We start from the raw sequence: 22,211 nt of genomic DNA on the forward strand, positions 1-22,211 counted from the left end.
GTGTATAAGTGTTTGTAAATAAAAAATGCAGGTACCGTGTTTGCTCAAAAAGAGAATGATCCAAAGACCTGAATCTGAAACTTGACCATGTATTTATTTGTATACTCGATATACAAATAAATACGTACAAGCAACGGATAATTTAGCTCCACTAAAACCAAAGCTCGTTTTTCAAATGACCAGGAGTTACATTTTCTCATGATTCGGAGTGATACGGGTAGAACGTTTGATGGCAACGTTCAAAATGTAAATAAAATGTTTTTGCAAGTAACTTATCACGGAATCTCTGTGTTTCATTCACAAACACGAAAAAAGCCAAATGGCAAAGCAAGAACAGCTGGCCAGGGTGAGCTGACGAAACATTGCGGTCTATTTTACGCAACATGTTACGATGGAAATACCTGCAAACAATCTTCATAACACCAAGTGACATTCGGGTTAAGATATGGTGAAACTTGAAATTTTGTGAGCGCTTTAGATTCATGTTCATCACACTGTCCGTAATTCTTTAAGCTTTTCAGCAGTTCCAAATCGGTTTCACAGGCGAGAAATCTAAAGCCCAGTTTTGGATGAGTGATCAAAATAAAATACCCAAACATGTAGCCTACTTTTACTTATACACTGTAGCAGCTGAAAAATGTTTGAAAACGATGGATTAAAATAGCAAATCCTATGCCTCAAAAGTAAAGTAAAAAATTAAGTCGGGCTGTTTCAGTTTAGGCTGAGGTTTGATTTGGGTCAATTTATAGGATAAAACGTTACTATGTCTGTTATGCCATGTTTTTAATTAATTATTTAGTCCTTCATTTGTACAGGAGCGGAGTTCGTATAAGCTACTGCAAGAAATTCACAGAGATCTGTCTTAAATGCAAATCAACTCTGTTACAAACTAACCAACCAATCCTCACTGTAACTGGACATACTGATAAGGCTATGTAGCCTACATAAGAAAGAATTGGTAGGCTATGTACATACGATATTATCAAATTGCATCCCCATAAATAGGCTAATTATCCAGCTATGTTAATGGTTTTAAAATAAAGTGTATTTCAGATTTTAACAGATTCTAAATGCATCTAGTCTGGCTCATGATTTAACATACATATACGTGACTACACTGCAATTACTCCCCGTCAATACATGAGATGTGTCAAGAGACTGTAGCCGATTGTAACTGAACAGTTTAACTCTATCTGAAATATCTGCTATAGGCTAAACGTCTTTGACTCTACTGTCTGTTTGAGACGTCGCGATTTCAAATCCTGACAAACTGATCTTAAACAAGATGCCCCGGGTCGAAAAGTCAAAATGTCTTTCCCTTGGTCGTGACGATGCTTATTTCATAAAGGTTTGGGCGCAGTCAAGAGAATTAGATAAGACATCGAGCCTTTGACCTTCGCTCAATTTCATAAACTGTAGCTAAAAGAACACGTGAGGAACAAAGTTCCCTGGCATGTCAGACGCCTTTCGATTTCCCGCCCAAGACATGCTACATTTTAATGAATATCGATGCCGCCTGTGCTCTAGTGGCGCGCGAGTATAACATCGGACTGATGTCATCCTGCCAGTGTAATAGACGTCATGAGCGTCTTACTGCCCAACATGGCGGACTTTGATACCATTTATGAGTTAGAGGAGGAAGATGAACGGATAGTGAGTGAAGAACACCTCGCCAGATACTGCCCCGAACCAGTGATTATGCGGGGTGCCGGGCACATCACTGTGTAAGCATGTGAATACTGTAACAAGGTTGATACACTCTGCTATCTCTTACCTGCTGTGGTAGCCTCCATGCTAGTCATCAGTGCATGTTTTGCTGCTTGCTAGTGGTAGTATCAAAATGTATGTAGGCCGAAGCCATTAGTGTAGTCTTTCCTGTTCATTGACAGTGATTTTCAGTCAACAATACAAAGAGCATTACCCTTGCCCGCAACGTACGGGAAAAGAGGAATTTATTGTTTTATGGTGGACTGTGTATACATAGTGCTCCGTTGCTGTGCATATTGCTCAACTTCCATTGGACATTAGCAACCGCGTTAAGTCTTAGGAACATGACATCTAGTTTTCTTAGTAATAAACTGTACGTAGAATTAACCTGTATATTGTAAAGCGTGATCAAGTTGTCACCATGTATTTTGTACGTTAAATCTCGACTAAGTAAACCCGTACACGCTTTGCTCTGAAAATGACCCAAGTTGTTTACTGTTTAGTTGGATAGTCCTCTTGTTAATGACCTAGCAACGACAAAATTAATATTACACCCAGAACTACTGAAGTAGAATCGACATTTTAAACGAATATGTCAAGTGGGAGATCCCTTTGTAACCATGCTATTATCGTTAGGCTCTACGCTGAAGCTATTAGGCTATGTCATTTTAGTTATTTTACCATACTGGCTCAGCTGTTTACAAACATAGCTTACATCAGCTTCTCGCTTTTGAAGTCCACCTCTTGCTAAAACACGTTGTTAAAAGGCTGTGTTAGTTCAAACTGTTGTCATAAAGTGTACATTAATGCCTCAGCAGTGTAATTCATTTTTCTTAAACATCAGGTCAGAACAGGTTAAGATACTTTTAAGTCATAACACATTGGTACTTGCTAGCATATTAGGTTTTTTTTTTTTTTTTTAAATAATGATTCTCCTTATCAAAGAATTTAGGGATTCTAGCTTCATTTGTGATACCTTTAATCTTTAATTTTGAATGGATTACGATTCCTTTGTCATTTGTGTAGAACAACACATATACTTCACATGCTAGATATGATCATAATGCAGCTTAAGAGAATACTGTTCTTATGTATTTTTGTGGGTGTTTTTCTCAAAAGGTTTGGACTGAGCAACAAATTTGACACAGAATTTCCATCGGTTCTTACAGGAAAGGTAACGTTTTTGTTTTTTTGTTTTTTTTTAAACATATTCATTGCCCTACACACTCCTTTTCTTGCATTTACGCAGAAACTCGAAACATTTTATTTTCAAAACCCTTAATCATTGCATCGATGTTCCGTTAAAAAAAAACAAAAAACAAAAACGGACTGACAAATGATGCGTTCCTTAACGATCCCTTTCAAGCCTCGAGTGGGTTTAATCCAAGGGGCGAGGCATTTTTAGATAGTTCGGATGATGCATCTAGAGCTGGCAGCTGAATGTGTGGATGTTGGGGCCCTCTGTAAATGAGTAAGCCGTCTATTCGCCCGGATTGCCCGGGATCCCAGTGTCGGGAGGACACAGCTCCAGGTGACACAATAATGAAATAAGGACAGTGCCTGTGCAGAAGAAAGGAAAGCTTCCTGGGTCGGACAGAGAGACACAAAAAGGCTCGGGGGGGGAAGAGCAGGCAGAGGGAAGTGCGGGGCAATAAAATGTATCTCTAGTATTGTGACCCAGAGTGACATGTGATGGATGAGGTCACAATTATGATGACTGAAGGGTGCAGATCAGGGCCTGCTGGGCTTTATTCCGAGGTCTTTCTCTGTTTGCAAAGAGACCTTTGCATCCTGTCATAAAAGATTACGACCCTGCTTTTATGGCGTACATACCCAGAGAGGAATGAGCAGCCATTCAGGTTGTTTGGACGGCACAGCCACAGGCCGTGAGCTTATCTCTCTCTCTCTCTCTCTCTCTCTCTCTCTCTCTCTCTCTCTCTCTCTCTTTCTCTCTCGCTCGCTCTCTTTCTCTCTCTCTCTCTCTCTTTCTCTCTCGCTCGCTCTCTTTCTCTGTTTTTTTTTTTTTTTGTCTCCCCCCCACCCCTTCTGCCCCCTAAAAGTGCAAGAGCTTTTGGTTGACAAAGTAACAAATGCAGATTTCATCTGATCCCTAAAGAGCATCTGCAAACATCCACCAGGTTTTTTTTTTTTTTTTTTTAATCTGTTGAGGGTTTTTTTGGGGTTTTTTTTTTTTTTTGTAATTTGCGTAATCTTGCCATGGAGTAAATCAGCCTTTAAAAAAAAAAAAAATCCTGTTTTTTAGTTTTCCAGCTATGAATGTATTTAACAGTTTAAAAAAAAAAGACTCAAAATATAACAATAAAGAAGAAAATTAAATCAGACACGTAGTTTCTCCGTTTAAATCTCCTTTTAATGATGCCCTGTTGTTTTGAACATGAATTTCTCCTGTTCTCTTCTCATTTGTTTTCATATGACCCAGGTCGCTCCAGAGGAGTTTAAAACGAGTATCAGCCGAGTGAATGCTTGTTTGAAGAAGAACCTGCCAGTCAATGTGAAGTGGTTGCTTTGTGGCTGTCTGTGTTGTTGCTGCACAGTGGGCTGTAGCCTGTGGCCTGTCATATGTCTCAACAAGAGGGTAAGTCCCACCCCTCACATGACCAATCCCCCCTCTTAAATCAAGCATGTCTTTTACTCATTGGCTTACTTTTATCACTCAAGGCATTTTGCCCTTAGTATAAAGAGCGCTAACAGTCTGTCTATAATTAGTAACAGAGAGTGAAATTGATACATAACACATCTGAAACCTTCACCCAGCCTGAATGATATGTCGAAAAGGTGTTGATTCTCCACTATATTATTCGCCGCAACGTACGACTTACAAGCTGGTTAAATAGGTGGTTCAGTCCATAAATTCCTCTTAGGTCTAATACACTCAAGGTTTTATTGGGCATTTGCTAAACACGTGTTTGAAGAGTCTTGACAAGGTGATTACCTGCACAAGTGTTTGTGTTCCTCTGTCCCCAGACAAGAAGGTCCATTCAAAAATTGTTAGAATGGGAAAACAACCGATTATACCACAAGGTAAGAAAATTAAAGAAGAAAAAAAAAAAAACTTTTACATCAGGGTGTCTTAAATGGATGAGGAAAGTGGCTAATGTTGAACCTGTTGTGGAAGGTTATTATCCAAGGACGTGTTTAAATTTTAGTGTGGCGGATAATGATCGTTAACGTAGCAGCTACACTTTGACCCCGCGAAATAACCTTTTCCCCCCTTTTAGCCATTTTTGTCTGATCCATTGATAGAGTGCAGAGACTGACCAGGCCATGGAAAGGTCAGCAGTAAAAGCCATGTTAATTTTGTTGTGTCTCGGAGTTGTCTCAGACAGTCAGTAGCTGCTCAGACACATTAAGGAAACTCCTTAGAGCACTGGCCACTACTTGACCCCTGCTTAACCTTTTTTCCTGTGGTTCTATCTGTATATGTTTTTTTTGGCGTGTGTGTGTGTGTGTATGTGTGTGTGTGTGTGTGCGCGTGTGCGCGTGGGTGTGTGTGTGTGTGTGTGCGCATGTGCGCGTGGGTGTGGGTGTGTGTGTGTGTGTGTGGGTGTGTGTGTGTGTGTAAGCGGTATCCCACGCCTTACAAAGTTTCCTAATACGTGTGTGTTTTCATCTCGTCTCAGCTGGGGCTACACTGGAAACTCAGTAAAAGGAAATGTGAGAGCAATAACATGATGGAATATGTAAGTTTAAAGTTCAAAACAGCCCAGTATTTCTCCTAAGAAATAAATTCCGTGTAATTATGTTTTAATTCAGAAGTTGATACATTTTTCCACAGATACTGATATACATAAATGCTGTCAGTAAAGTCTCATTCAACTTATCTCATTTCCCAGAATGCAAAGTGGATAACATTGCCTTTTTTCCCCCCCCATACTTTAACAGGTAATTCTTATAGAATTCTTACCCAAATATCCTATATTTCGACCTGACTGAGAAGACCACTGGGGGGATCATGGTGAATCACCCTTCTCTCCTCTTCTTAGTGCCTTGTATATATGACGGATTGAGGGTCTTCACTGGTCTCTGAAAAAGACAAACCCCCCCCCTCCCCTCTTTTTTTTTTCTTTTTTTTTTTCCCTCCCCTAACCCTGTAAAGTAGAATTTGCAACACTGTCACTTTGCTTTAGAGCAGATTTTGCACATTTTTTTCTGATGTAGTAGAAAAAGAAAAAAAAAAAATGCTCTCGTCTTGCACTCAGATGTTCTGTTACGTAATGCAGATTATTTCTGTCGTTACATATAACACGTTAAAGAGATCAAAAGACAGTGATCCTGCATTAAAGTGCATTTATCCTTCCCCTCTCCCCCTCTCCCTCCCTCCTTGCCTCATACAGCGTTGTGGTATCTTTGAGAAGAACAAGAACACCTAAATGGTGTGTATATGCCTTACGTTAAATCACAAACTCTTTTTTTTGTTTGTTTGTTTGTTTGTTTAAAAAGAAAAAAAGTATATACCCGGGGGTTGGAATCAGTCCATGGAATGTTTTGTTGTCTTGAGGGTGAAACGGTTAGTTTTGACGTTCTTAACAAATTATCAAAAGAGTGAAGTAGTTGAAATGTTTGAATTTGCATCAGTGTATGTAAGTCAAGAGCCCTGCACTTTTGGAGGGTTTTCCTCTACAATAGGGGGGAGTCAAGAAACTGATCGGCCTGTAAATATCATGTTCAGACGAGATGTACAGTGTGATATGCTATGTTTACATAATGTAATTTAGCTGTTCATATATTTTTTTTTTTTGCCAAGCTATTATTGTAAGTTAGTTTTGTTTATAAGGTGTCTGTGTATAACTTTTCCAGTTTATATGAACCCGTTTACTTAGTAAGCCATAAAATGTACGTTGAAAAACGCCAGAGTTGAGGCTGAGATTTGCACTCGAGCACACGAGGCCATTGGGATTTCAGACAACTTCTGAGAATGTGTGTATTACACAGGCACTGATGGAGTTTTACATGCTTCTTCTTTTTTTCTCTCTCTTTTGCCAAACGAGAAAGATTCATTACAAAGGCAGTATGTTTCATCCATTTCAGAGTTAAACATGTTCAGTGTTTTTTGTTTTGTTTTTTTTTCCCCTCCGTTGAAACATAGTTTGAATTCTACATTTTCTTTGTATTTTGTCTTTTTTTTTGTTTGTTTGTTTGTTTTGTTTTAGTCATTTGTGTCTTGAATAGTTCATGTGTTAGCTGTGTGTTCAGTACAGATAGAACATTCGGCTCAGATTTTGTTTTTGAGGCCTCCTTGGTTTTGTTTAGCGTTCAGTCTTGTTTCCTCACTGGGCCTGCTGCATTGGGGTGCCTCTGGAGCTGTTGAATCGTTGGGGAGAACTGAGCCTCAGTAGAGCGACACATTTACTGTCAATCTAAAGTGGAGAGTCAGAACTTTCCTCAGTATTGGTCTTGATACAGAGTTCGTGTACATGTTTGTCATTACCTAATCCTTTCAAAAGCTTAAATAAATTGTTGATTTTGATTCTTGTTCTTCCATAGTTGTTCTCTTTTGTGAAAATGTGACTTATTTCTGAATGGCTGGTTCTTTGTCACTTAAAAACAAACAAACAAAGAATAACAAGGATTAAAAAAGTTCAGTAAATTGCCTGTATAATAATATTGCCACACATTTCTCTACTTAGAAAGTGATTCATTCCTCTACTTAGAAAGTGATAAAGGATATCTCCTCATTTCTGAATATTATGTAAGAATCAGTTACTGTCCAGCAGGGTATAGATAATGGGTTTTTTTTCTTTTCCTTTCCTGTCTGTTCATGACTGCTAAGATTGGCCCACGTAACAACAATCAGTGTTACCAGGTTGCTGTTGGCACTTAGAGCCGTCAGACTGTTGTAATGTAACAGTCATATTACAGTTTGCACTGTTCCCTAGTCCCACCAAAGGGAAGAGTTTGAGATGTTGTGATTGGAGGAGCTGTTTTTCCATACCAGAAATGTGACAGCATAAGGCCACTGAACTTACCCAATGATCGACGTGTTGTCACACTAATGAAAACACACGGCTTATCTCCATTATCCGTGGGCAGGCTGGAGTAGAGGGGGTGGCAAGATTGCGTGTGAAGAGCAAACTTCACACAGCATGACATATGACTGTTTTATTTCTGACATATGACTGTTTTATTTCTGTATTTACACAGCACTTCATAAGTGTGGCTGTCCACTCTAATAGCTCTATGTTCGACAACGATAGAATGGATTAATGAGAACATTATTTTAAGAAGTAACATTTATGTTAAATTTGACGAGAAAATCATGAGATGTTTACTTAATGGCCTGTAGGGGGCAGTGCAATATCTCAATTCTGCTCAAACCGTACAGCTGTATTGAGGGTACATTGTAATACATTTTTTTTTATGATAGTTCTATCTATCTTATTCATATATTCCAGGTAGAAGAAGATGAGATTGCATACATTTATGGCTCTGTGGTGAGCACTGCTGCCTCACGGCAAGAAGGTCCTGGGTTCTAATCCCAGCCGTCCCAGGTCCTTTCTGTGTGGAGTTTGCACGTTTTCCCTCCAGGTGCTCTGGTTTCCCCTCCACCACAAAGACATGCATACTAGGATTAGTACTCGTAAGACTCCTGTCAGTGACCTTGACCAAGGCACTGGCAAAAAGACCTGACACTGGTCCCCGGCTACAGTGCCTGCCCACTGCTCCTAGCTCATAGTGTGTGTGCTCACTGATGTTGGGATGGGTTAAATACAGTGCATTTCACTGCTCACTGTTCAGTGTGTGTGTGTGACAAAATCAGTTTGTTTTATTAGTTATAAGCAGAGCACTTAATTTGACTGTACCATACAGTATGTGGCCAAATCGAAAATCTCTAGTAAGACCTCTTAGCTTTGTATGCTTGACAAGTGAAGGAATATAGGTATCTCCTTTACTGACTGCTTTTCTTTGTAGCTGTGTCTAAACCCCAGATAGAGCCTCTCTAAATTATCTCTGAAAGTCACTGTTAGACACTTTCTTTCATATTCCAGGCACAGTAACTACAACTATTTTCCGTTGAAATTTTCCAACAGGAAGTCTTTTTTTTTTTTTAGAAAAGGAAAAGCAGTGGCAGGGCTTGGCCTTCCTGGGATTTAACACCATCATTTTTCCATGTTCACTGTTTAGTTTCTTTCAGCTCCAAAGTGCTGATTTCCATTCCATGCTACCTCTTCTATGGTAGCATATAAGGCCTACAAGGTGTGAGGTCACAAGAGAAGGTGTACTGGTTACTCTGGGAAGAAGAGCTAGAGAAATAAAAAGGGTTACACATTACATTTACTGCCTAAAAATGTTTTTAAAAAAATCCCACCACGCCAAATGACAATATGACTAAGAATGTCCTGGAGTATATATATTTTTAATGAAAATGTACAATTTTTATTGGAGGAGTTTATTTGAGCCATTATGGGGACAGACTAAACAAAATCAAACTTCAACATCATGATAAAACAGAATTTTATGATAAAACAGAGCATTTTATTAATGCAGTTCAAGGTACCATGAGAATAACTGATCTTCCACTGAACAACTGTGAGCCTAATTCAGTGAAACACAAATTTAGCAATGAACTGCCAACGTGAATAGGAAACCGAATACATTCAAGTTCTCCTCTTATTCAAAGACATATACAAGGTGTAAGAGGCCAAAGGAAACTAATGGCATTATATGGCATTATAAGGCAAGTGTGTACTGTCTCTCTACATAAGCAAGACAAACAAACAAACAAACAAAAAACAACAAAACATGAATGTTAAAATCCCTCGATCATAAAATAAGGTAGTCGACTACAGCACAGTTCTGAAAAGTGGTAATACTGCCACCCAGCAGAACTTAGAGAGCAGTATCTTATGATTACGATAAAATACATAAAATTACAATTAGTCATATTTATACTGAAAACAAATGAGTAATTCATAATGTTGCCAGCTAGTGAGTCAAGACTTTGGTGTGGTCCCACAAAGTGTCCAAAAGTGAGCATGTATATCACCAACATTCACCAGTCAGTAGTGAATAATAATCAAGGCTACTGTAATTCATTCATGGAAATAAGGAGTTCTTTCTGAGCTAAAACAGATGGAGTTAAAAGAAGATGTACACCTGACATGTCCTACAAAACAATCTGTGCATAATGTCAAAGTGTAAAGGGTGATCAAAGCTGTAACAAATTATACCCATAGAGGCAAGTTGACAGAATGTTCCAGAACACATTCAGAAACAAGGATATAGAGGGAATAATATTTGTTGACGTACAGACGCTGAGGATAATGCTTGAAATCCTACATCTTTGGGGTTCAAGACAAAGTTTTCTAGTGCAGTGTATGTCTTAGAAATCCCTCAAAAAGGCGCCAACAACCTCCAGAAAAATTGCCTTCAATTAGTGGGTAAAAAAAAAAAAAAAAAATTACAAACATTAAAGACACATCCTGTTTTCCTCAAAATATAGTCCAATGATTGTCTGCCTTCATTCCCTGATTTGCAGGTGCAAGTCACATGTAGGGGGAAACAAATAAGTGATAACAATGTAATGCTGGATAAAGTTCACGGAAGACAAATGTTACATGAAAATAATAGCATAACACAGATCACGGATGCTAAAATCTTTTGATGCCCTCCCTGAGGGGGTAGATTACAGCTGATGGACAGTGTGAGGCAATGGCAAGGTGGCGACCCGGGCGAACGGCGAAAGCAGGCACTCAGACCAGGGTACCAGGCCAGGACACGACAGTCAACGTAACCTTGTTCCTCTGCAGCTTCAGCATGGGGATGAGAGAGGAGTTGTTCATGCCCACGGTGGAGGCCCCGTTCACGGCTACTATCTCATCGCCGCATCTGCAGGAAAGAACAGGAGAAGCTCAATAACCGTGGAATTTCCTCTGTAGAAAGGAGAATATGAGAGAGAGAGAGAGAGAGACAGAGAGAGAGAGAGAGATAAGGGTGCACTACGCTTGGCTCTGGAATTCAACCGCCGCTCTACTACTCACGGAGGACATTTCTGATCAGTTCACCATTGGTCAGGACTAAAAAAAAAATGACTTCCGCACGTCAGACCTTTACATAAACGTCACATAACACATCGTTATTTTCAGAGTTGTTGAGCTACAGCCGCTTATTTGCAGAAGTGACTCACTTGAGACGTCCATCGAAGTGGGCTGGGGTTCCAGGCACTATGGTTTTAATGAAGAAGGGTTGATGGCCTCGATTCTCCTCATACCCCCCCACGATGCTGAAGCCCCAGCTTTCATTGTTGGTCTTCAGCAGGGCGATGTCCCGACACCAGTGCATTTGGCTGAGAGGTATGAAAAATATAAATGTCAAACAAACGTTCAAAAGAATAAAAAAAACTTCACCACTGCACTATTCCTCATGTTTTAGTCCATCTGGGTTAACTGTTCTCTCCAAAGTGAACCCATTGATAGCCGTTCATTTGAGAGCTGAAGAGCCTCTAATAAGATGGGTCTTCTACCTAATTACCTAATGGTACAGTGTCAAGTTTCCTAACTGATTTGAAACAAAACACAAAACAGAATGAAAACGGTGCTTCCAAATCCTGCTCCTTAGAACCTACCCTCTCTCTTTGCCCTGCCATACCTGATTTGTCCCATCGAAAGATGAGAAACATGTTTGTGAAACATCATATCGAATCACAATAGCAGCTACTGTTACTAAAAACGTTAAGGAACACCGGGTTTTTCCAAGTCCTACTAGCCAACCTGGGCAGGCCCAGCCATCGGGTCCACATCGGAGACCAGTTGATGTCGTCTTCTCTGGGGCCTTCGTGGGTGTCCATCTCCTCCGTGTTGGCAGCCTCGCTGTCCTCCTCTCCGTCCTCCTCGGATATGGTCTGAATAACACGCAGCGCCACAGAGCTCTGAGCGGTCTGTGTCTTCAGCACGGAGACCGCTTCGTTATAGGTCAGCTGGGTCAGGTCCAAACCATTTATACTCAGCAAAACATCACCTAAGCCACCAGAGCCATCACAGCATACAGTCAACAAACCACAATATGTAAGGAAAAACCCACATGAAATGGTACAACATCTATACAACATGTATATGTAACAATTAAATGTAAATATAATAACACTACATATAATAACACTACATATAATATAACATATAACCTGTTAAACGATATACATAAATTTAGGTCAAACATGGTGAAATTCCCGGTCTAACATATGTGAGGCTGGGCGAAAATGTGACAACCTTTTTTTATGTAACAATGTAAATGTAATAACACTATATATACTACCTATACATAAAACGATATACATAAATTTAGGTCAAACATGGTGAAATTCCCGGTCTAACGTATAAACTGTGAGGCTGGGGGAAAATGTGTCAACCTTTTTTTATAGTGCCTTCTCGGTGCAGGCATCCCACGGGCTGCACACTGGTGATATAGACGGGCAGTCGGCTACGGCAGTCCCTTCCCCCAGCTATGGTAATGCCCAGGGAGTGCCGTGGTTCCTTTTTCAGGGTCACAGTCTTCTCCTGACTGGAAAACCCACCTGGAGGTTCCTAGGCACAGACAAAACCCAGCTACATTACATTTACGGGCCAACTAGATATGTGTTTTCAACAAATTAGAAGACAACCACAGTAAAATGATGATTTTTTTTTTTTTAATGGACAAATCACGTCTTTATTTCGTGACTGATGGGTGAAAGCGAACCCCCCCGATAGATAATGCCGTCTGATTTGTGAACACATTTGCAAAAAAACCCCAAAAAAACAAAAAAACAAACGAGACACATTCCAGATCCCACTACAAACGGAACGCGGAGGTAAATCTAATGTCCTGACACGCTGCTACGGTATGTCAGACCGAGTGCCGAAATCAACAGCTTCCCCTATCTTCTCCCAGTCCCTGTGGGACACTAAAAAAAAAAAAAAACCTCCAGGAGGTGGGGGTTGGGCTCTTCCTACCCCAGCAGGGAAGCCCTCCCTCCCAGCCAGAGTAAAGGGTTCCTCACAGCAGGTGAAAGCTAACTGTCACCATCTTTGATCCTCTGTTACCCAAAGTGACACACAAACAAGTGGGCTACCATGGTAGGGAGAGCAGCACCCTGGACCTTTTGATCATGAGTCAAGACTCAGTGAGGAGAGTCGCTTTCATCTCCCCCCAGGTCTGCCTACATATGCTCCCCACGCCTTTCACCTCCCTGGGCCACAGAGGAAGTGAAAGAGGGCCTTGGTGTTACTGACCCTGGTGTGAAGAGTGCTTTCATGGCTATGAGAAGAGGTAAACTCAACATAAACATGGCATGTAGAGACATATACAGCAGAGCTTAAGAGCTTAGAGAGTCTAGCTGTGATTAATGAACTGTGTACTGACTGTTCAGCAACTGCGCTTTGAGTAGGAAAACATGAGTGCTCACTTGAATGGTTAACCATGAGAGCAGTTGTTAGGAGAACATAATTTTAGACCCATTGCAGGCATGTGAATTCATAAACTCGCAAGTGCGCACACAAACACACACACACACAAACACACTTACCTTCATATAAGATGAGCGACGTCTGAAGTACTGTGGTTCAGGAGTTCTTCTGGCTCCTCTGCTCTGCACCTCCATCCCGTCCTCAGGAGGCTCAGGGTGTCTCATTACCACAAAGTTCACCCGCATCTCACTCCCCTGTACACACACACAAACCACAAACACACGCGCACACACACACACGCCAGCAACAACAACAAATATGCTGCTTACTCAACCTACTGCATAGCCATCCGTCAGAGATATAACCAGAAATCAGTGCAGAGACAGTGCACCTTCTAACAGCCTCCAGCTTTGGCTACATCTGAGAGGCATATACAGTGTCGAAAGGACATGTAACAGTTTTGTATTGGATGTAAGTCTTTGAAAGGCTCAGATATCAAACCTGTATGATCTGGGCTGCACTCTCCGGAGTGCCATGTCTCAGGTCTTGCCCGTTGATGGCCAGGACTTTGTCGTTGTTGCGCAGTTTGCCGTCTTTGGCGGCCAGGCCTCCCGGCAGGAGGTCTAAGATGAACACTCCAGGCTCCTCCGACTTGCGGATGAGCTTGATGCCGAGCGGTTCTGCGCGTTCCCGCTTGACGAGGGTGACCTGGACGACGGTGCTGGAGTTGTGGGAGGGCTGGGATGCGTTGGAGGCCAGCGTGGAGGGAGAGGGGTGCGAGTGGTGTTCGGGCCGTACTTTGAAACCTTTCTCCTGCATGACGGTGAGTCTGAGGAGGGAGCAGGGCCTGCGGAGCAGGGCTATAGCGCGGCTGTGCGGGATGGACGCCAGACTGACATCGTTTACCTGTGCACAGAGAAAACGCTCCTTTGTAAGGACAAAACGTAAAACCAGCTATCCTCACCCCCCTGGCTACTCACAGTCTTACACACCATGGCTTTGGTTAACACTGCTTTTTAATCTGAGAGCAACTTCTGATCTACCAAGTCAGGATAAATCTGCAGCAAAGCTGGTGGTCATATTGAACTGCTTTGTAGGAAACTGAGACAGTCCACACGGCTCTCTTTAAAAAGGTTTCCGTATAAAATGACCTAATAAGACTGACGTCATGGCAGGCTATTTGAACGTCGCGTAAACTCGTTTAAAATGCTACGTCACAATATCGAACGTCTTGGAAAGTGGGTTCTAAGGCGAATGAGTCCTACCAGCGTCATTCAAATCCAATAAACTTCATCATTTTCCAGGTTAACAAGGTATCTAGAGGTCTAAAAATAATGCAACGGCTAGTGTCTATTGTTAGCAAGTCAAGCCTTCCTGTCTTCGAGCTGGGAATAACCCTGTTTGAAAATCGATGCATTGATTAGCTGGAAGGGGAAAAGAAAGATAGCATTTCAAGAAACGAGAAATCCAATCTAAGTGCCAGAAGCAGCTCCCTTTACAAGACGTTTGTTCTCACAGAAGCTCAAGGTGCTTCTTTAAGGTTACAGCTCATCTCCGGGCAGGGAAGCCAAGCTGGGAAGAGAGAGGCCCATATTCAGATCACTGCCTGTCTGACTGGTCTGATAAAGGAGAACATGGACTGAAGGAATTCATTCATGCTAAGGCTGGAATTCCTAAAGCCGAATGCGAAGCCAGCCTGTCAGTTCGGTTAACTGTGGCACCGCATTCCAGGACTGCCAGAGGCAGAAATCCTAGGAGAGAGGATCAGACTGTGGGAACAGAGGAGGATAACGGCAAAACCCAAGACATTCGCTGAAACTCTGAAATTCTGCTTCTCACCTTACCCCTTCCCCCCCCCCCCCCCCCAACGGATCCTGATTGAAATCATCCCTTAAACAAAAATGAAATGAGATCACTGATTTCCATTTTACGATGTCTGATTAATGCATGTATCTTCCATGCATCCAAGGCAAGCTCCACATATACAGGTTGAACCAAAGGACGAAAAATAGTTTGCCTCAGAAAAACATATGTTCCAAATAATTAAACCCGCTCTACGAACCTTAAAAATGCCCCAGCAAAATTTAATCACATCTCAGTCGTGCACATTTTGTCAGGGCTCAGATTCAATTAACCTTTCAGGTGATGTTGGATTTTAATTCATTTTGAGAGCTACAATGTGATGACCACAGAAAACCAGAGCACAAAAAAAAACCCTGTTTTGTCCCAGCTTTGAACTTTGATTTGAACACTGTATAACTTCAACATCGCAATAGATTATTCTCAAGACTAGCAGAGACCTGAAACATGTTTTTAGTCTGTGCTAATATATGTATATACAAAGACCTGTTTATCCTGAATATCAACAACACCAAAGATTAAGCCCATCTGCTTTATGTCTGAGATGACTCAACTCCTCTGCTATTCTACAGAGTGAAAACTGCCAAGACAAGTTGTACTTAGCAAAACAGAAATTCTTAGACAACAGCGCTGAGGTTAGAATTTGGACAGAGTTTACCCATACTGTGAATGACACCACGTGCACCTTTTTTTTTTTTTTTGAAAGAAGTGCTTCAAAACCACACGTTTACACGGCAAATCCAAACGCAAAAGCGGCAGAAATTTGATAACATGCAGTGAAAACAAGACCAGGATCAGGTGACCTTTAGCCAGGGACATAAGGAAAACATAAACGCGTCCAGTTTGGGCGTGTACACTGAAAACACAGAGGAGGAGGGGGATGGAGGTGAACAAAGACTGATATCAGTAGGAATATTTCAGCTGACATTTAATAAGCAGAAACTTGCATCCTGCTTTGTAGTCACTACATACTGTGTGTCCCTTGATTGAGTGGAAATGTGCTATGTAAATCAATTTATATTCTTTATCCTCAGTATACCCGTGTACACTTATGAAATCTGTTATGTGTTTGGTTGTATTTTTTTTGTTCTGTATTTCTCTATCTGTTATTCATGTTGTGGACCGTCTTGTAAATTTCCACTGACCACAGCTTGCTTCTTAGTGTCCAAGGCCAAGGTGATATGTTCTCTGAGAATGAGTATGTCAATGTTAGAACTGGTTTAAACTGGTTCTGAGAAGCCCCTTGTACACTGGGCACCTGAATACGGAGACTGGTTGAGACTGAGAAATGTTTAGCATGTTTTTGTCATGCAACTGCAGCAATACGTGTGCAACCAGGCTGGATACACTTACGAATATGATTAACCTAGAGACATCCTGATTGGTTGGAAAACTTTTGTCTGCCCAGATACTGAATACATCATTACATCAAGTACTGGTATTGGCTTCATCATCTATGCACCTGTTTATATTTTCGACACACCTCTGTCTTAGGCTGTAACTGTGAATAGATTTTTCCCTTGACTAGCTGTTTGCCTCTGTGTTGCCACAACTTCTGTCTAGAGGTAATAAGAACACGCTCTACGATAAATATGAGACAAGGGGAGGAATCTCTGTGTCAGATTTCCCATTTAGAATCCTCAGTGCACCACCCTGAAACCTGGATTTGCAATAACAAATGTACTATTTTTGGAATTACAATATTTAGAATGACAAATGCACTACTTTTTAACACCCTATCAATTTTCTAAGCACACTTTTAACCCCAGTCATTGACTAAATTTCAGTATATATGTGTGTGTGTATTAATCTATTTATCTCTCTCTCTCTATATATATATATATTTACACACAGTGTATACACACACACACACATGTGTATGTATATATACATATATTGTGGGAAAAATATCGCTTTGCATTATGATTGTAATTTTTAGAACGAAAATATAGCTCATGACTATTGTCATGATGAAGTATGAATATTATAGAGACCTGTGTCTGCTTAATTACTACATGCTGCAAAATTAGCTAGAACAATTAGCATTTATTATATAGGAGACAAGGCCTCTGTGTGTCTGCAACGCCTTGGAGTGAACACTGAGTATGTTGTGCTCCATGAGGAAAGTTATCTTGTAAACCCCCACACATGTCCTTGGAAGTTTGTGTCACTGTATGAAAAAGCTCCGCACTCCTTAACCTCAGTGAGAACTGCACTTCACCTCTGAGGTGCGCTTCTCCCATGATCATGTAATAAAGAAGCAATAATTCATCAAATCTGAAGCTTGATGTCTCTGAGAATTAGCAACTCTCATTACAGGGGGCTGCAAAATTACCTTACTATATATATATATAGTAAGTATATGTATATATATATGTATATGTGTGTGTGTGTGTGTGTGTGTGTGTGTGTATAAATTTGTATAAATACAAATTACCCATTGAAAATCTAGTCATGGACTAGGCTTAATCTGTTCCTAGAGAACAGGCAGATCATTTTGTTTTGTGGATTATGTATGAGTAGTGTATTATACAACTAAATAAATAAACACAATCATTAAGACTGAAGCTCAGAGACTCGGTAGTTGTGACTATCCAGGCTGTTTAGATTAAAATGCTAAAATGTGGCAAAAAAGAGAATTTAAGAGCGTGAATGGATTGCAGATGACCAGGCGAAGTGTCTCACCTCTAGGATATGATCTCCAGGTGCCAGCTTTCCGTTGCGGGCTGCCAATGTGTCACGAACAACTTCCTGTACGACGATATTGCCCAAGGGTGTGTCCTTGCCTCCCACAATCCGCAAACCCAACTCCTCCTCAGGATTGTCCCTAAAAAGCTCCACCACGGTGGACTCGGAGACCAGGCTGGACCTCAGGGGGGCTTCTGGGAGGAATGGATCAGTGTTGAAAAGAAGGAGATGTTAAATGATATCAGGACTTTAATACACATTTCTTTTTTTTTCTGTTTGTTTTCATATTCATACAATTTACAGAAGACTCATAGTTCACGGCTGTAGTTTCCAAGGAAGACTCATCTCGAAGTGAGACAGACAGATGATGTCATCTGTATCTTAAATAATCTGGGGGTTGCCAGGTAACCACCTGTCTTGATTTGACCGTGCACCCATAAATTCAGACTAACCACTAGCCCGGAGGACTTTTACCGCTTTTACTAAGGCATCTGTGAAGGGGAATCTGTATAGGTGCAGGCTTGTTCAGAGAAAGCAGACGGTGACAAGGTGATGACTCGTGCCTATAATTTCACAGCTCATAGTGATACAGTGTCTCCAAAGGCCAACCCCACTCACACAGACCTGCCTGAAGTCAAGAGGAATGGCCACATCAAAGGCTGCTCCTGTTTTCATTATAACTGAGAGTCAACACAGCTGAAAATCCATTTCCTCTCCTTCTCACAGACTTCTTTGACTTCTCCAAACTCTTCTCACCTTTTTTTTTTCCTCCCTTCCCTGACACTTAGCTACAGTTTGAGTCACTCTAGAGATAACTCGCCTCAATTCTCTACAAAAAGACACCATAATTATGACTAACACGCATGTAAGGATTTCCAATGCTCATGTTTCATTGTGAAGTCAAAAAAAAAAAAACAACAACAAAAAAAAAGACATGCCTTCAGGTGCTGTCAAGAACCGGGTGAAAAATAGATGATTTGACCTGGTTCTTGGAGAAACGCGAGAGGAGAGAAACGTCTTACCATCCTCGCCTTCTTCAAAAGCAGGGTTGACCAGGCCGGGCTCAGCCGGCCCGCGGGCCGTGGAGGTTCTGTTTGGGGTGGATTTACTGTCGCCTGCACATTCTCCCTCCGTCCTGCTCCCCTTGATCTCGTTCCAAGCAGGTCTCTTTCTCCTCTCTGCCTCCTCCCTCAGTCGCTTGAACCCTGGACATCTTGGAGCGGGAAAGAGAGACAGATGAGGGTTAGAGAAAGAGGAAAATGACTGAGCGAATTTGGTTTTTCTCAGCACGTAACACGTTCATTACCTAGCGAAAGCGACATTAGCTAAAAATATCCCGCAACGCACATTAATGCTGGCAGTTACTTTTGATTGAAGATCAGCAAAACAGACATCGGAAAAAAAAAATAGTGTTTATTCATCTGTTTCAATAGAGACTTAAAATACCAAGGCATCCTGTGAGCATTTGTGTTTAGGATATTTCACACTCAGGTCTGTGAAGTAGGTGTCGGGAGGTTTGGCACGTCCAGACAGGGAGAGGGAGAAGAGAGGAGCAATGCAGATAAGGAGGCTACTCTACTGCATTGCAGGGAGGCAGAGGGGACAGGTTGGCTTAGAACAGATTTAAAACAACTTCCCCTCCACAAACAGCTCCCATCTTTGACTTCATCTTTGACGTAACACTGTTGGGTTTATTCTTGAGGTTTATTATTTTACAGCTAACTAGCATTATCAATTGAAGCGTCTTTTCTGACAATTACTATCGCTAATCACTACATTTACTACTACTCTTATTCTGTTTGAAATCTCATGCCTGTAACTGACTCGGACAATGAGAGCTGAGCATGCAGAAATCAAGTCATCTAAACGCCAGTGCAGTCTTTTCAGCGAGCATGACTGGATTTCTGTGTATTAGTCTGAGCGTAAGAGGCGGGGTGGATGGATCAGCCAAAGCATCTTACAGGACTACAGAGAAATGACCACAGCTGGCCGGTTTCCAAGACGACCAGGCCCTGCTGGTGGAAAAATCTTTTACATTTCTCCACCTCAGGAGAAGTGGACTGTACAATTGGAAAGCCTACTCTTTCTAGTTTTTTTCTCTCTCTCTCTCACTCTCTCTCTCTCTCACTAGCACACACCCAAAAGAACAATACCAAGGTGCTGCTGGAATACTTTTGTTTTTTTGTTTTTTGTTCAACACTATCTCTTTTCACTTTCTTTTCTCAAACTGTGCTGCTTTCCAGGACCAGGCCATGTGTCTCTGGCTTTTCCTTGCAATGAGCTGAAAGTGTGGGGGTGTGCTTTGGTGCGCCCATTCTTTGAGGCTAAAGGAGGACGTTAAAACTGATCTCACAGTCAATGTGATTTGGGTGAAAACTTAAACCTTGGCAAACTATCAGTATCACCAAGGCAACGGAAGTGACCGAAGGAGATTTTTGAAAGGTTCTAAGAAACACCTGTGTATTTTCCATGGCATGATACCATATCCATGGCAACGCTCTGACGCAGGAATAGTCACAGACACTCCTTGTGACATGCAATATATTTGGCAAGTACTAACTTTAGCTGGTAGAACCATGCAAATTAACACAGTAATATAAAAGATGCTTCCACAAGACAAGAGTCCTGGAGAGGTAAATAAAAGCCAAGCTGTCGTCCAACTAACTGCTCTCCCAGAGTCGTGAAACTTCATTTGTTTTCGTGTCACTCCGGTCTCGACGTTGCATTTTTCCTTCTCTGACACGTTCCCTCTGGAAAGCCTTTCAATGTTTGCTCAGGTACACATGACCCCGCAGCAAAAACAACCTTTAGCCTTTCGAATTACGTCACAGCCGACAGCGGAGATAACGGCCAGGGCGCCGCTCCATGTGAGAGAGATCAACGCTGAGAAGCTGAGGCTTTGTTGCCTACAATGGTAATCTTTTTTTCCTTCTGTTTTACTAATGATATTATCAGAATGTTAGCTATACAGTGTGCTGAACTCTAATATATGGCCCATGGATATGAATGGTTTTCCAATGGTTGGTGCTGTCACTTAATGAGTCCTTACTGTTGCTCTACTGTTGCCCACATAGACCAATCAAAGATGATTTCTTTTCCATTCACCATTTTTTTGGTTTGCCTGCACTTCCTGTCCTAAGAAAACTTGAACACATGTGTGTCTTTACCATCTAAAAACAAACCAAAAAAAAAAAACCTGGTCTAAAACAAGACCTAACCAACACCCTCCTGCCCCCCCAATCATATGTTCCTCTTACTTCTCACGTCTCACTACTCTTTAATCCAGCTCAACTTACTCGACTTACTGTGTCCCTGCCAGACCTGGATAAAGTGCATTCCTTAAATGTTTGAGAAACTTTTTCTTGGCAATCTGAGCTTTGGATGTGAAGTGTAAGTACATGATAAGTATCAACTGTGAACGTATTTATAATTTTTCATATATTATACATGCATCTGACATATACACTCATGAATGTATTCATATATCACATGCCTATTTGAATAACCTCACGTACTGGACTTTACTGAGGACTCTACATGCATATCAATAAACCTAATCCAGATGCAGGACTTTTTCCAGTATGTCCCCTACATGTAAAGCCCCAACCCCCTTCTCCCTGCCTAAGGCTTGATATCTGATCTACCCCAGCACAAAACGCTTTCGTTTTATCGTCTTCACCGATGTGGGTCAATTCTAATGTAATCTGGGCCGGTGGTATCTTTCAGCGGTTTGTCCTATGCAAACTGAAACAGAACGTTTTTCCAAGCCTATGGCGTTCTGACCTGTTGTGCAGGTGCGGTTGTAGTTCACATCTCTGCATGCTCTGTTGGCATTCGCTGTGGAACGGACACAACACTGTCAGTTTGTCCAGCAAATTGCGCACCAAGAGGCTGGAGGCGCGGCAATGCTGCATCTGTAGCCTCTGACGGTCCACGGGGCAAAAGTCCTGATCCCGGAGAAAGCTACTCAGGCACTGAAAGCAGTAGGTGTGTCCGCACGGCGTGTCCATCGGCTGGAGCAACGGCTGGAGACAGATGTGGCACACCAGCTCGTCGTCCACCTCGTCCTGGTACTCGTACAGGTGACTCTCCTGGCCTTCGTGCCCTTGCCCGCATTCCTTGCACATCCGCGCCCACGTCAGGCTGCCCGCCGGCGCCGGCACCTTGGGCTCCATCGCGGCCGTCGGTCAGGAGTCGCAGCTTGACTTCCACTCAGTCGGTAAAGAACACTCTGCCGCTGATTCCCTTTCCTCTCCAAAAAAAAAAACCAAAAACCAAAAACCAAAAAAAAAAAAAACTCCTTCTTCTTGTCCTTCACTTTCTATTTCAGCTTCTTTGGACGCCGAGGGTTGTCAAAACAAAGATCCAAAACCCGGCCTCAGGCATCCGCACCTCTCCTCTCTGTCGGGGGAAAGTGAACAAAAGAGAACTGAGTCAGGAGGTGCACATTCTTTTTTTGGCTCCTGTCGACTGGACAGGAAATGACACAGATCCACTAAACAGAAACAATATGGGAAAGCGGCTGCAGCTGTATCCTCTGCGTGAGTTTAAAAAAAC

At 41.8% G+C, this 22,211-nt stretch overlaps 2 protein-coding genes across 3 annotated transcripts; one reads left to right on the plus strand and one right to left on the minus strand.

Moving 5' to 3' along the window:
- Positions 1-1,581: 1,581 nt before the first annotated feature.
- On the plus strand, positions 1,582-5,731 carry chic1 (cysteine-rich hydrophobic domain 1). Its single transcript, XM_030766159.1, has 6 exons — positions 1,582-1,724; positions 2,827-2,881; positions 4,148-4,303; positions 4,693-4,749; positions 5,349-5,408; positions 5,611-5,731. The coding sequence occupies exons 1-6, from the start codon at positions 1,582-1,584 to the stop codon at positions 5,659-5,661; spliced, it is 522 nt and encodes a 173-aa protein (XP_030622019.1). The 3' UTR covers positions 5,662-5,731.
- A 3,369-nt stretch (positions 5,732-9,100) lies between these two features.
- On the minus strand, positions 9,101-21,941 carry lnx2b (ligand of numb-protein X 2b). Of its 2 annotated transcripts, none has more exons than XM_030794336.1 (9): positions 21,438-21,941; positions 18,677-18,867; positions 17,652-17,845; positions 13,608-14,012; positions 13,226-13,360; positions 12,071-12,245; positions 11,436-11,682; positions 10,853-11,011; positions 9,101-10,554 (listed from the first exon to the last, which is right to left on the minus strand). In XM_030794336.1, the coding sequence occupies exons 1-9, from the start codon at positions 21,827-21,829 to the stop codon at positions 10,419-10,421; spliced, it is 2,034 nt and encodes a 677-aa protein (XP_030650196.1). In that variant the 5' UTR covers positions 21,830-21,941; the 3' UTR covers positions 9,101-10,418. The 2 variants fall into 2 exon arrangements, with proteins under 2 accessions (XP_030650196.1, XP_030650195.1); XM_030794335.1 differs by having other exon boundaries at positions 17,652-17,848; positions 21,438-21,940.
- Between the last annotated feature and the right edge of the window lie 270 nt (positions 21,942-22,211).

Source organism: Chanos chanos, chromosome 2, assembly GCF_902362185.1.
Source record: "Chanos chanos chromosome 2, fChaCha1.1, whole genome shotgun sequence".
Lineage (NCBI taxonomy): Eukaryota > Metazoa > Chordata > Actinopteri > Gonorynchiformes > Chanidae > Chanos > Chanos chanos.